Below are 16,248 nucleotides of genomic sequence, written 5' to 3'. Positions count from 1 at the left end.
ATGTGTGACCGTGACCTTGGAGATATCAACGTTATTCTTTCGCGCAACACACTGTCTAGTGATGGTGAACAAATGTGCCGAATGATTTTAAAATCTAACAATGAACAACATAGTTATGGCCCGGACAAGCTCATTTATGGCCTTCTTTGACCTTTGAACTCAAAGTGTGACCTTGACCTTGGAGATATCAAAGTAATTTTTTCGCGCGACACACCGTCCAATTATGGTGAACACAAGTGTCAAATAATTTTAAAATCTCACATTAAATGACAAAGTTATGGCCCAGACAAACTCATTTATGGCCATTTTTTACCTTTGAACTCAAAGTGTGACCTTAACCTTTGTGATATTGATGTAATTCTTTCGCGCGACACACCGTGGTAATGGGGGTATAAATATGTCAGTCTAGTTTCATAATACAATATGTTCTGAAAATGGTTTGCAGCTAAAGGGTTGTCAAACAAACACCCTTAAAATGATGTCTTTAAACCATCCGCAAAATACATATATGAGAAAGTGAATACACAACAAATAGCTATTAATTTGTTACATTCTTTTGTATCTAAAGAAGAATATACTGGGCAATGCAATAACATAAAAAATGCATGCTAACTGGTTCTTAAAGCAAAATAATTTCATCATAACAAGTTAGGTATGAAATGGTTAACAAGAAATAATAAATTACTCATGAAGTCTCATGAAATAAGCTCAATTTGCTCAATTTCCAGGTAACTTTAACCTTGACCCGTGCCATAAGAAACCATAGCCTGATAGGCAATGGACAAGTTTATGTATGAAGCTTTTATACAATAGTTTTAATTTTATTGAGAAGAGTCAATATATCATTCACCAATGATGATCTTGGCATTGCCCTACAAAAATAAGTAATTTCATTCTAGATCTAAATACAAGGTATTTGTATCTGATGTTTCAATAAATAGCTCAATGTGTTAATTATTTATTCAGCAGAAACCATTTTTTCAACAAAAGTTTTTTTTTTACAAATTTGACTTACCCCTGCAAATACAATACTCATTTGATTCTCTACATAATTCATACAGATTTTGAAGAACATTTTGTGTTTGTTGCTACCTAAGATTTTAGACGGAATTCAGAATACTAGAAACATACCAAAGGCATCACTGCTGAAGTTAGTTTCGTCCTCGTCCTCATCATCCGAGGCATCAATTAATGGAGAAAAGGCATAGCTGAAATTTAACGCAGGACAAAATATAACTAGGCACTCTAAATACAAATTGTTACAGAATCACCAATAACATTCAACTGTAGACTTTGAACTGTGTTCTAATATACAGAAACCTGGTTATGCACCAACTCTAATCACTGATCTACCAAGTTATTTTTTTATTAATTTCTAATTTTCTAATTTTTGGATTATTTTCTAACATGGTGTGACCTTAACCTTATTTTAATATCTTGAGCATGGCTGAAATCACCATGTTTATCATTTTTGACAAGCAATTTGAAAATCCATATTATTTCATGTATATTTTGCCTTTGACCTTTAATTTGGAATTTGACCATGGAACTAGAAACCTGTTTCTTGTGCACAACACTTTGTCTTCATGCTATTCACTTCAACCAATGGATTTAAAAATCTGTTCAAGGTTGTTAGCTATGTTCCAGATGAAGTGTATAGGGCACAAAGGTTATACTTGCATTGTGACCTTAAATTGCGACAAAGAGATCATTTTTTAAGATTTATTAAGTCATGTTGGTATTTCAGCCATGTCACCCTTGAGTCATAGGCAGTAATGAAACCTGAGGCATAACTTGCTAAGGATAATCCTTGTAGAAAAACACTATTAGAACACTTTTGCTGAATGGATATGGTGTCTGCATTAAGACTGGAAGGTCCTGGGTTCAATCAATGAGGGAGCATTCTCAAGATCTCCAATACAGAAACAAAATACTGGTTCTACTTATGACAAAGGACTGAGAGAATGTCACTTAACTAAAGATCTTTGAGCCAAAATGTATAGGTTTAAACTATAACTACATGTAAAGGATGGTAAATGCCAATTTTCAAACCCCTTAGTGTCGTTGTTTCAGGGAGATTTAAGTTAGACAAAACTTTTGAAGGTTTGTTGTAAAGGCTATAATATATAGTTGTAAATTAGTTTAAACCTATTTATTTCATCTTGATTGCATAGAAAGCCTAAGGCTTATATAAATGCTCTCGAGTCCATTTCCTGGGACTAGAACCAATACTTGACTTGGTGTCTATGAGGGAAATCTACAGAACACTCTCACAGTGGGTATTGAACAATAGTTGTAAATTGTAATTGCTATTATTCATATGGGCCTTGCTATGTGAAAAAAGGGGTTTAATGCATGAGCGTGCAGTGTTGTGCCAGATTCGCTTGTGCAGTCCACACAGGCTAATCAGGGATGACACTTTACGCTCTGGTGATATTTTTCGTTTAAAGAAAGTCTTTTCTTAGCTTAAATCCAGTTAAGGCGTAAAGTGTCATCCTTGATAAGCCTGTGGGCACTGCACAGGCTAATCTGGGTTGACCTTTTACGCACATGCATCGAACACCTTTTTTACAGAGCTAAGCCCATATATGACTGCTACTTTACCGCTGATTATTAGACGAGGGCCTCCAAAGGATCATGATGATTCCAAGGATGAGGGAAAACAGTAGATGCCAGAATGCATCATCAACCCACAACTCATTGAAGTTCTGAAATGCAATCAGGAATAACAATATTTATACCGTTATGATACCATTTGTTGTAACACAAAAAAGATTAATTTAATATTAGCTTTAATCATAAGCTTAAACTGTCTTATAAAACAAAAGTGTCATGATGGGTTAGTGCGTTTTAAACATTGAGCATGGTGTCCGCTCTCTAATTCAAGTCGTTTTCATCCAAGCTTCACCAAACTCGGTCAGAAGTTGTATCTAGATGATGGCTAGGACAAGTTCGAACGTGAGTCATGGCAGGTAAAAAACTAGGTCATGGGGTCACTGCGTTTTAAACATTGAGCATGGTGTCTGCTGTTTTTTGTAAAGACAACAGGCAAAATATTCTGTGAAATTGTAAATAAATAGTCAGAAGCATTAATTCATTATACAAGCATCATTAAAATCAACAATATTTGTGAATTGACAGTTTGATTTAAACAAAGCAAAACTGATTCCTGTCAAGAAGCCATAAAACAACACATTTCTCTTCAATAAAATTGGCTTCCTTTGTGTAGCGATCAACATGCTGAAAAAAATGCGTTTATATTGTCCAATTATGTAACTGCACATGAATAGCTCCGCCATTTGAATTGTTAACGATTAGAGCACTGCCCGTTGTGATTTTTTTGGTTAAGTGTTTGACTTATTTTTATTTTTTTTGAGAAGTTTTGTACAGTTTTTTTTCCCAATTTAAGGGGTAAATGGCCGCTTCAATAAATAGAAAAAAACATGAAATTGAATCATAAATGGGGACTAAGAGAGGTAAAGATCAAAATTTTGATAATAACAGTTTTTCTAAAATTTGAGTTACATGTTGTGACAAAGGCTTTAACCACATCTAACCCAGATTAAAACTTTGCCTAAAATTTGTAAAGATAAACATTCTGAACAAGTTTCCCCAAAACTAACCCAATACTGTGACCTCCAGATTGGTAGCAAGCTCTTTAAATTGACAATGCCAAACCCACAACATTGGATTTAATAGACTGATAACTATTGCTCACCTTAAGCACTTGGACTCAGGTGAGCTAAAATATAAAAATCTGCGGACAACTCTCTTCAATGTAGGAGTTTGCATTACAATTACAGAATACTTGCTTGCAGAAGATTTTGACAACTACAAATTAAATACCCACCTGACAAGCTTTCATTCTGACTTGAACGAGTGCCCAAACCATGAAAATGAGGGCAGCTAAAAAAGATCGACAAAATATACTGTAACAAGAGAGCCAGAGTTAAAATTATTACAATATTTTAAAACAAGAAGGCAAAACCCTCGGTAATGCACCTGAGGCAATATAAGAATAAACTAGTGTAGATCAAATTTAATATTACTGTTGTATAATATGAAAATAAAGATATTAAATACTTGATACAGTGTAAAACAGCTTATACGATAAAGGACAGACAAGCTAAACAAGAATCCACTTGGGCCCTCTCATAGCATTGTCATTGCTAATTTTGCTGTGTATATATGCAATATACAGGGGTGTCAATTGTCCCAAATTTAAAATCCGCAAAATGAGGCCGGGCTATGGGTCCCAAACGGGGATTAAGGGCAGAGCCCCCATCCCCCACCACCTACCCATTTAAGTCCTAACTTAAGGTATTTGTTTATCACAATCCATATCCCATTCTGATCCTCACATTATATGGAGAAAACTATGATAGTGTTTAGTTTTAGTATGTAGGCTGTAGGTATACTTAAATCATTCTTAACAATTACGAAAGTGATTATGTAAATTCTAATTCTAACAAAAATATGCATCAGCAATTAGTATACATTGCAGCCAGCGAGCATTCCCTATATTAAGATCGTGTACTTAATTCAACTGGCAATCAGTTTTTCTGCAGCATAAAATATTGCAAGAAATTTGTGTCAAAAGTATTGAGCTTAGATAGCTACGCCAAAATTAGTCTTTGGAATTTGTTTAAAGAATTTCACAGGTAGGGAATATGTTAAGTAAAATTTGTGTGGCTTGTCCTTGAGCACTGTACAGGTAAGATTAAAATCACCAAAATCCATATGAACTGCAAAACAACCTTAACCCTTTTCACCATAAGAAGCAAAGTGTCAATGGCTTTTGCAACCAGCATAAAACCACAACAGCCTGCGAGAAACTTGCAGTCTGTTCTGGTTTAATGCTGTTCGCTGCTCATTAGTAACATAGGGTTGGAAATGAAGCAATTAAAACTTGAATATAGTAAGAAAGTTATTTAATAAGATGTAACTTTCTAAAGGACTACAAATGCGTCAAAAAACGTATCTGAGTGGTAAAGGGTTAAATACATATCTAAGTGGTAAAGGGTTAAATACATATCTAAGTGGTAAAGGGTTAAATACATATCTGAGTGGTAAAGGGTTAAATACATATCTAAATGGTAAAGGGTTAAATACATATCTAAGTGGTAAAGGGTTAAATACATATCTGAGTGGTAAAGGGTTAAATACATATCTGAGTGGTAAAGGGTTAAATACATATCTAAATGGTAAAGGGTTAAATACATATCTAAATGGTAAAGGGTTAAATACATATCTGAGTGGTAAAGGGTTAAATACATATCTGAGTGGTAAAGGGTTAAATACATATCTAAGTGGTAAAGGGTTAAATACATATCTAAATGGTAAAGGGTTAAATACGTATCTGAGTGGTAAAGGGTTAAATACATATCTAAGTGGTAAAGGGTTAAATACATATCTAAATGGTAAAGGGTTAAATACATATCTAAATGGTAAAGGGTTAAATACGTATCTGAGTGGTAAAGGGTTAAATACATATCTAAATGGTAAAGGGTTAAATACATATCTTGGTAAAGGGTTAAATACGTATCTAAGTGGTAAAGGGTTAAATATGTATCTAAGTGGTAAATGTTTAAATACATATCTAAGTGGTAAAGGGTTAAATACGTATCTGAGTGGTAAAGGGTTAAATACATATCTAAGTGGTAAAAGGTTAAATACATATCTAAGTGGTTAAGGGTTAAATACGTATCTGAGTGGTAAAGGGTTAAATACGTATCTAAGTGGTAAAGGGTTAAATATGTATCTAAGTGGTAAAGGGTTAAATACGTATCTAAGTGGTAAATGGTTAAATACATATCTAAGTGGTAAAGGGTTAATAGGATATACGTACCAATAACTGTGAAGACGAGAGTATTAGCGAAGTGTCTGTACAGGCTCAATTTAACCAGATTTCTCCTTAGCCTCAGCTGTCGAGTTGTTTGTATGATTGCAGAAAATATGTCAGTCATGTTAAGGAATATTAACAAGTTAATCTCTGAAACTTTGAAAAGCCACACACCTAACTCACTATTAAAACATGCATATGGCTTGTTGAACAAGGGCTGTTATATATCATCCAGAACCCATTTTACTGTTTCGAGTACCTGTGACCTTGACCTTTGACCTAGTGACCTGAAAATCTGCATAAGTCATCTGCCAGTTGGGATCAAAGTACCTATGAAGTTTCATGATCCTAGGCCTAAGCATTCTCGAGTTATCATCCGGAAACCATTTTACTGTTTGGAGTCACTGTGACCTTTGACCTAGTGACCTGAAAATCAATATTGGTCATCTGCCAGTCATGATCAATGTACCTATGAAGTTTCATGATCCTAGGCCTAAGCATTCTTCAGTTAATATCCGGAAACCATCCGGACGAACTTACAGACCGACCGACATGTGCAAAACAATATACCTCATCTCCTTCGAAGGAGGGCATAATTAAAGACAACCATATGTTTGTGTGTGCATCTAAACAAAGATGTTTGGCAGAACATTATCAAAGATACTTATAAACTTGTTTTTGAGCCCATTCCTAATCCCTACCCCCCCCCCCCCCCCAAAAAAAAAAACAAAAACCACCACACACACACACACACAAAACACAACAAAAACAAAATAACTAACAAACCAAAAACTCATAAAACAATGTTCATATAACAAAGGAAAATTGTACTACCAGAATCAATTCAATACTTAAAAAACTAAAATAAATTAATGACGAACGGATATTAATTTCTTATTATCATGTATATGATAGTACATGTATGTTATAAAGTTGATTCTATCACACAGTTATAGTGAAAAAACATTGACATGATCAGGCTGACATCTGTTGAAATATACATCTTTAACTCATCTAAAATATCATCAGAACAAAGGTTCTGACAAAGTTTCATGAAGATAGGACTATAAATGTAACTTCTAGAATGTTTACTGGCTTTTTCTTTCCATTGACCTAACAACCTTGTTATTGACCTCATATGACCCAATTTAGAACTAGTATTTGTATGCAGATTTAGAGCTTTAAAAGGATATCCACCAGCATATAGCTGCATCTAGAAGAGCCAGGGGTAGAGCTGCCAGCGCCGTGTCTGTGGACTGGTCCCCCTTGGGCTGAAGTACATTCATGCTTGTATATGATCTTATATACAAGATACAGAAAGAGCAAGTGTATGACAAAGACAAATAAGGAGCACAGTGTTTCAATAAATGCATGGACTTATTAAGTGTATTAACACGACGACCATAATAACAAAGGAGACACTAGTGTGGCAGATTCGAAATCCATTGTATCAAAACCCAACATCTTATGTACTGATAAATGCATTGAGCAGTAGAGATGTGCTGATTTTGCTCATGGTTGTCAATATACTTTTTTACCTTTTGGCAGACAGGTCTGGCAAAGCAAAACCTAGATAGTTTGTAGTATTATGGCAAGCAGTTTTGGCAACCTATTAGTTTCGTGAAAGTTTAAATGGTGTTTCTAAGCTCAAGTTTGATTCCTTTCTTTAAAATTACTGGTATGACTATACACATTATAATTTCATGTATCAGTAGATATAATTACATCTACAATTTAAAAGGACTTGTTCGCAGCATGGTTGGAAAGTTTCAATAAATACTTCTCCTGTAAGACAATTACATGATTGCAAAGTCTTACTTACCATTATACTCAATCTGTAATAACTCTACATGTAACAAGATGTATCTTTAGGGCACAGATGGCCCCTCATTCAATTTTTGTCTCAAAACTCGACATAGGTAAAAAAATCTTAACATTGATCTGAAAGTAATGCAGGTAGACTGACACACTTTAAATCAGGTAAATATCTGAAAGTAATTTCAAACAAATTCCTGAAAAGTGTTATTTGAGGGAAAATTGATTAGTCCAAGGCAAGTAACTTCTTCAAAATCAATGGACCTTAACAAAACTCGAACATTATCTGTATAGGTCATGTAGATTGACTAACACACCAAAAATAAGGTCAGTATCTAAAAGCATTTCAGAATTTTTTTCTAACAAGTTTTAGAAAATGTTTAAGACCAAGGTCATAACTTTGTCAAAATTCAATGGTCCGTAAAAAAATTCATCTTGATCTGTAAGTCAGGTAGATAGACTCACATGTAAAAAAATCAAGACTGCTAACTTCGCAAAATATCAATGAATGGGAAAGAAACTTGATCTAGATCTGTAAGTCATGCAGGTTGACTCACATACCACAAATGAGGTCAATATCTCAAAGTGGTTCAAACAAAATTCCAGAATGGTAATATTTTAAAGAAAATTCCTAAGTTCAAACCCTGGAACTTTGTCAAATATAAATGGACCAAAACAGCACTAAAAATGTATGAATATCTCAAGTAGATAGACTCATACATAAAAAGTCTTGTAAAAATGCTTATAAAATCAAAATTAAATTGTCATGTTTGCTTTGCCATTATGATTAATAATGCTTTTTTATAGGAATTGTATATCATTATTATCTATATATTTTTTTAAATATTTAACGGTACAAGATACAGAGTACCTGAAAAAAAGTGCAGACAATCTGTTTCACAAAATAACAATTTCATATCATCCTTTGACTAAACCATGGACAGAAGTGCCTGTTTGCATACAATTTTGAACAACCATTGTTCCACATTAAACATGTCTGCATTTTCAAAGTAAGAGCAATAACAGTAGCTTCGATGCATGGCTCCAAAAATTCTGCCTCACATTGACACTTGGTTATTTGAAAATAGATATTCATAGACATCAGGCTTTCCAGCAGCACCTTTGAAAAAACTAGGAGAAAACTAGGAAAATTATTAACAAAAAAACTAGGAAAAAAGTAGGAAAATATAGGAAGGTTGAAACAAAAACCAAGAGTTACTACTAAGAAGTTTATTACCTATTCGACTTTTCCCTACCTGATTACCACAGTAACTGAACACATTTCATACAACAGGACTGTTAAGCTGACTTATTGCTATTTTCTAGAACGTCACTCAACCTCCACCTCGATTCAACCTCGACTAAGGAAGGCTCAGGGGCGCCTTTGGTTAGTTTGAGTCGAGGAAGAGATTGGTATTCACAGTGTTTACTTAGTCTATGAGAGCTGGAGGAAGCGACAAAGTGTGAATGTGTTTTGTTGGGCACCTATTGTCTACAATCCGTTCAATAGCAAAATGTCAAAATAATTGGTTTATAACAATATACATGTGTAAATAACATATTCATAGGTGTGAAAAAAATGTTTGTTTTGAATAACCCGAGCGACCCTATTTTTGTTGCGACCCTTAAATTTGCTTTGCTATTTTGAACCGACTTTATAACAAAAATTTTGTTGTTTTGGGGCATTTTCTTATGTCCAACTTAACATAGTTAGAAAGGATGTTGCATAGACATTCTGAAGATTTTTGTCTATGGATATCAGTGGTGCATTATGAAGTTGCTTGTTTTGGCGATTTAAGTGGACACAAACACCTTTTTTATCATATACTAGTTATATATTACAATCAATTATTTTCATGTGAACACAATTGTCTCCAAATTAATAATGAACTGCATGTATATCAAGTTTGAAGAAGTTTATTTTTGTTGAACAAACATTGTCAAGATTGTGCATACCCGCTTTAACTGTGAACATTGTCGAATAAATGACCATTGTTGTAAATATGCATACTTATACTATAATAAGTATATGAGAGGCTATATAACATTCAATGCAATTAATTTTAAACGACACTAATTGATAGGCAACAATCCTTGCATTAAAATATTACCATTCAAAACAATAATTAAAAATCTCACCTGAAAAAATGTCACAAAAAGCGATTGTTAGTACTGACATAAGTGGGTTTCCTCAAATTACCGTAAAATTTATGTATAACACCCATCTACTTTTTAAAGCTAAAAAATCGTGAAAAAAAGTTTTTGAAGCAAAAAAAATTGGGGGAAAAATTCTGTACCGCAGGCTAACTGAAAATCGCTATATTTACATTGCCGATCTTACGTGTTCTTTTATTGCTTCAATTATTAATTATTTTAAAGACGATAACGATAAAACTAGTTTGTGTGTTTTTTTAAATCATATGCGTAAAAATAAATGTTTGGATTTAAATGAATTATGCATGAAATGCACACTTTCCACAAGGATACCATCAAGGTTTTCATCATATGTCTCCGAAGTAACTGTCCACGAATTAATCGTGGAGGAGTACACATAACGGATGGATTAGTTATAACTAAGAAACTGACATTATCGATTGGTATTGTCACGTGGTTATTCATGCATGACTATTTCACAACCGGGCGTTTTATTTACATTGCCGATATCATGCGTTCTTTTCGAGTGTCTATAATTGACAGGAGACTTTAACGACTCAAACTTCTCAACGCCATTACGACATTACTGGCGATAAACGAACAATGGAGGTGTGAAGCCGTTTGCCAGTTCGCATGTTTTGATAATAGGCCCAGCTACACAAAACTTGACAGGTGACGCAAATTGCTCGATAATCACATCCTCAATCTTGACAAGATGTATGAAAACGTGTAAACAAACACAACATCAATTTTATTAACACATTTGTAAAGCAAGAAAAATAATCATAAATATATTGGAAAAGACCTTGCCGACATACTATTGTAAATCGACAAGTGCCCCCAAATAAATTGTGTAACCCTAGTACAGTAGGGTATAATATGGTGGGAAAACAATAACATTTAAATAAAAATGGCTTCCTTGTTTTTCATTCTCTTCTTCAAATTTATTTGATTTCAATGCTCTGTACGTACCGGAAAAAGATAGAAAATATTTACGTTAACTTTATAATGTTGTCCATCTTATTCAGAGCGTAAATATAACACTATTATTAACATAGTTACAGTTAAAACACCGAGGGACAGAATGATGCGAATTACCGCAACTGGGTAACTGACAGGGAAAAAATGTCTTGGCATGGCTGTAGTTGTGCATAACGCGCATCAAGTTTTTAAAATGAAATTTTGGGGTAAAAAAGTGCGCCTTATACACAACTTTTTACAGTAAATGTTGTTTACCATCTTGTACTTCATGCGCACAAGATTCAAGTGGTATATAAAACTAAAAAAAAATAGCCATCACCAAAGTGCTCTAGAGTAAATATTATATCCATTAATTAACACAAGGTTTTGTGGTTCTATATCCGCAATAAAGCGTATTTTTCAGGTTACCCACACTTTGAAATAACTACAACTAACAAAATAAACATAAAGTTGTACGACCTTCTGTTTCGGTATTCATAAAAAACATGTTGAGTGAGGCTCAAGGAACAACTTAACTACCGCACTATATCCTCCCTCAGGCGAGGAACCTCGAGCTGTCCTTACGTTTGTGAATACCAATGTGAGTGAAGGAGGGGACCGTTAGATAAAATCACGTGTGTAATTATACTGATCAGATTTAACTTAGGTTGGGTTAAGTGGCGGAACGTTTCAGAATATAGTCATAAGTTTTTATTTGTAGTCATCACAGAGCTCAGTCCAACTTTCAGGTATCACCTATGAAGGCTAGACTATGTGAACAGTGACACCAGACCCCACAAAGACTACCAAATATTGTCAGCTCAACAACCTGAAGGTCCTATTTTGAAATAAAATCTCTAAAACACATTAAAAGACAGTTTTACCTTATCAATACTAGGAGGTTTTAGACAAAACTAAGAAAAACTAGGAGCACATTTAAACAAGAAACCGTTGGAGACGGGTGATGCTCCCCAAAGGTTTTTTTTGTCACAATATTGCACTATATATTCAGATAAAAGGAAACGTCTTGAGGGCACAGTAGTTGGGGGGACAAATTTTTTTTTATAGAAAATTTCAAAGGGCCATAACTCTGTGAAAAATCATCTGACTAGAACCCGATGATAATATGCACATCTCCTCTTGGTAGTGAAGCTTCCCATAAGTTTCATTGAATTCCGGTCATTAGTTGCTGAGAAATAGCCTGGACAAAAATTGTCCACGGACGGACACACGGTCGGACAGACGAAGCGGCGACTATATGCTCCCCCCAAAATAAATTTTGGGGGGGGGGGGGGGGCATAAAAACTAGGAAAACTAGGAAATACTAGGAACGCTGGAAAGCCTGTAGACATTAATGCACAGGTGAGAAACATTCACATTTTTTCTGCATTTTCCGTTTAAAATGTTTCAATGAGAGATAACGCAAATACAACCTATTTATATTTTTTAAGTATTGGTAACTTTTTACTTTAATCAAGAGATTCTTATAAGTATGGTCGCAATAAGTATAATATTTGAATGCATCTATTTAGATCAATGCTTTTTGCTTTCTTACAATAGCCTTGCCAATAGTAGCAATATTTCACATTCAATATTGACAATATTAATGTATGGTGGCTATAATATTTGAAAGCATATAATCAGATCACTTACCTTGAGAGTCCTCATGCAGCCTTCCACAACAGCAAGTATGAAGTACAGACCTCCAACAAACAATACCTTGTGGAATGTGGGACCAAGTCTAGGCCTGCAAAATCAGTGCTTGGTTCAGTACTTTGCTCACATTTTACATGATAATCTTTCCCATACATTTATGAAAAACTGAAGATTACAACCAATGCACCTAAAACATATTGAGTTCATAAGAGAGCAAACATGTCACGAAATATGCCTGTATAACCCTTTCCCACTCAGAGGCATAGTGAAAATAGCTATGTGCAAACAGTATAAACCAGAACAGCCTGCAAGTAACTCGCAGAATTTTCAGGTTTTATGCTGTTTGCTGCTCATAAGTATCTAAGGGTTGGAAATAAAGCCTTTTAAACTTGAATTTAGTAAGAAAGGTCCTTAATTAAATTTAACTTTCCATGGGACTAAAAATGCATCAAAATAACACGGGAAACGGTAAAAGGTCTGGTATGCAAAAATCTTGAGAAATTGGGCAATAATTCATGGTCCATAATTCAGAAGTGCCTCCAGCAATCTGACTGGTTATCAAATTTTGCTGAGATATGCCCACACACATTGACACCAAATTTGATGATGATGCAAATCAAACAATTACAAGGCCATAAATATCTAAGTGCTTCAGACCAACTGCCTATTTATCAAACCAAGAAAATGTGCTCACAAATAATATCGCCAAGTTTTATGACGATCAAATAAACTGTTTGAGCTTTAACCCTAGAGATAATACAAAATGAATTTTGCCATCTTCTATCAATCAAGGGCTGGTTCAGAATGAAATTTCCAGAAAAAAATCAAGCCTTTTTTCATTCTGTTTGAGGTTGAAAAACACTTTTGCTCCTTGAAGCATTTCAATTAGAACAATTTCTTTGGGTAATTCAATTTATAATAATTATTACATAAAAAAACATTATTTTATACAAAAACTCATCATGTTTTACCATAAAAAGACATTATAAAGAATTATACAATGTCATTTTTCATACGATTTTAAGAATAGACAAAGTCTTAAATAAAAAATTTCTTTCAGCTTATATTATAAAAACAGATGTTATAATATATAATTTAAATCACAAACAAATTTATCAGGTATCTTTTGTCTTGTGCTCTTTAAAAACATGTAAATGAAATAAATCTCATAAATAAAACCCTTTCAAGACATGTGTGAAATGTAGGTACTACATGCATAGAATTATCGCTATTTTTTATCAAGCAGGTAAGCCTATTATTGCATGATCATAAAATATCAATGTGCGTTTTTGACATTATGTACATGGGCCATGGTCTGTGAAAAGAGGGTTTAATGCATGTGCGTAAAGTGTGTCGTCCCTGATTAGCCTATGCAGACTGTACAGGCTGATCTAGGACGACACTTACCGCACATGCATTAAACCCCTTTTTCACAGAGCACGGCTCATATTTATTTTGCCCAAATTGATCTGGACCTTCAACCACATTGGTTGTCTTTGCTTTGGCCATCATCTATTTAGGCTACCTGATATGACTCCACTATGGCGGCCATTGTGGACCTATGCACACCTGCTGGGTACTAAGTTTCAATATTTACTTGATATTGTTTACATCTTGCCAGAATCTGAGAACCTACTTGTACTACCCAAGGGTACTTCTTTGCCCAGGTTTTTTATTTGCAGACATTTTCGATGTGAGAAATTTGCCCTTTTTAAGGGGAAGAGAATTGAAAGTTGCTGTGGCAACAAGTCAGTAATTCATGTTCAACCCATACTGGTAACATTGTTTTCACTGTAGCACACAACACATACACAAACACTTGACATCTCCATTGGTCCTGAGAGCATTAAAAACCTGATCAAGTCGAAATAAGCTCAAAGCATAAACAATTTATATTCCCAACACTTATAATTAGTTTTAACCCCATTTCAATCACTTTTAAAGCATTATTTCAAGGCAATGGATAACAAGGGACAAAATTGTCACAAAACCAGGTTTTCATTGTGAAAAAAAAATATGATAAAGGGAGAAAACTCAAACTGAACCTTTGAAATGACCAAAAAAAATTAACCCCCTTTGTAAGTTTTTTTTTTTTTTTTAAATCTATTTTTAGTCGTGGCGACCTTGACATTGGAGATATTGACGTGATTCTTTCGTGGGACACACCGTCCCATGATGGTGAACAAATGTGCCAAATGATTTTAAAATCTCACAATGAATGACATAGTTATGGCCAGGACAAGCTCATTTATGGCCATTTTTGACCTTTGAACTCAAAGTGTGACCTTGACCTTGGAGATATCGACGTAATTATTTCGCGCGACACACCGTCCAATGATGGTGAACAAATGTGCCAAATGATTTTAAAATCTGACGATGAACGACATAGTTATGGCTCGGACAAGCTCATTTATGGCCATTTTTGACCTTTGAACTCAAAGTGTGACCTTGACCTTGGAGATATCGACGTAATTATTTCGCGCGACACACCGTCCTATGATGGTGAACAAATGTGCCAAATGATTTTAAAATCTGACAATGAACGACATAGTTATGGCCCGGACAAGCTTGTTCCGCCAGCCCGCCAGCCAGCCAGCCAGCCCGCCAGCCAGCCAGCCCGCCAGCCAGCCAGCCCGCCCGCATTCGCCAATCTAATAACCAGTTTTTTCCTTCGGAAAACCTGGTTAAAAATAATTGTTTTTAGCACACCATATTGATTAAAGCACTTTTCAAGGTGAAAAATAATTTTCAAGCACTTTTCAAATTCTGTGCAGACCCTGAAGGACCTAAATTCAGAAATGTAACATGGAATTTGTCTGGGTATCAAACTTAGCATAGATATCGTAATGCTTATCACCAGTGTTTTTTTCATTCAAATTTGGGTCATGTAGGGGGACCCATTCCCAATGGAATTTTTTTTAATATATTTGTCCAAAACGGGACCTAATAATGCCCAAATAAAAACTAGAGCTTTGTCACAGACGTGACGAATACCCCCACATGCCGCATTGACACATAATATTTTGCATGTCGTCTTCACAAAAAACAGCGAACACCATGCTCAATTTTTAAAACGCACTAAGTGACCCCTTGACCTAATTTTTGACCCAGAAAGGCCCATATTCTAACTTGGCCTTAAGATCATCTTCATAAAACTTCTGACCAAGTTTGGTGAATAACGGATGTAAACTACTTGAATTAGAGAGCGGACACCATGCTGAATGTTAAAAAACACACTAAGTGACCCCGTGACCTAGTTTAAGGCCCGGAAATGGCCCATGTTCAAACTTGTCCTAGAGATCATTTAGATAAAACTTGTGACCAAGTTTGGTGAGGATTGGATGAAAACTACTTGAATTAGAGAGCGGACAACATGGTGAGGTTAAAAACGCACTAAGATAACCCGTGACCTAGTTTTTGACCTGGCATGACCCATATTCAAACTTGACCGAGACATCATCTAGATACAATTTCTGACCAAGTTTGGTAAAGATTGGATAAAACTACTTGAATTAGAGAGCTGACAACATGGTGAGGTTTAAAACACACTAAGTGACCCCTTGACCTAGTTTTTGACCCGGCATGGCCCATGTTTGAACTTGACCTTCACATCATCTAGTTACAACTTCTGACATAGTGTGGTGAAGATCGGATTTAAACTACTAGAAATAGAGAGCGGACACCATGCTCAATGTGTAAAACGTACTAAGTGACCCTGTGACCTAGACCTAGTTTTATATCTGGCATGGCCCATGTTCGAACTTGGCCTTCAGATCATCTATATAAAACTTCTGACCAAGTCTGGTGAAGATCGGATGAAA

General features: G+C 35.0%; 1 protein-coding gene across 1 annotated transcript in view; it reads right to left on the bottom strand.

Annotated features, from left to right (window-relative positions):
- Positions 1-16,248, bottom strand: part of LOC127870835 (transmembrane protein 87A-like) — a 78,014-nt gene that overhangs the window by 10,401 nt on the left and 51,365 nt on the right. The window contains exons 11-16 of the mRNA XM_052413367.1: positions 12,425-12,518; positions 7,036-7,113; positions 5,849-5,957; positions 3,851-3,906; positions 2,605-2,708; positions 1,132-1,208 (exon numbers count right to left, since the gene is read on the bottom strand). Of these exons, the coding sequence (XP_052269327.1) occupies positions 1,132-1,208; positions 2,605-2,708; positions 3,851-3,906; positions 5,849-5,957; positions 7,036-7,113; positions 12,425-12,518 (518 nt within the window). The remainder of the gene's footprint in view (positions 1-1,131; positions 1,209-2,604; positions 2,709-3,850; positions 3,907-5,848; positions 5,958-7,035; positions 7,114-12,424; positions 12,519-16,248) is intronic.

Source organism: Dreissena polymorpha, chromosome 3 (assembly GCF_020536995.1).
Source record: "Dreissena polymorpha isolate Duluth1 chromosome 3, UMN_Dpol_1.0, whole genome shotgun sequence".
Lineage (NCBI taxonomy): Eukaryota > Metazoa > Mollusca > Bivalvia > Myida > Dreissenidae > Dreissena > Dreissena polymorpha.
The sequence above is the reverse complement of the archived record's forward strand: the minus strand, read 5'-3'. Positions and strand labels throughout refer to the sequence as shown.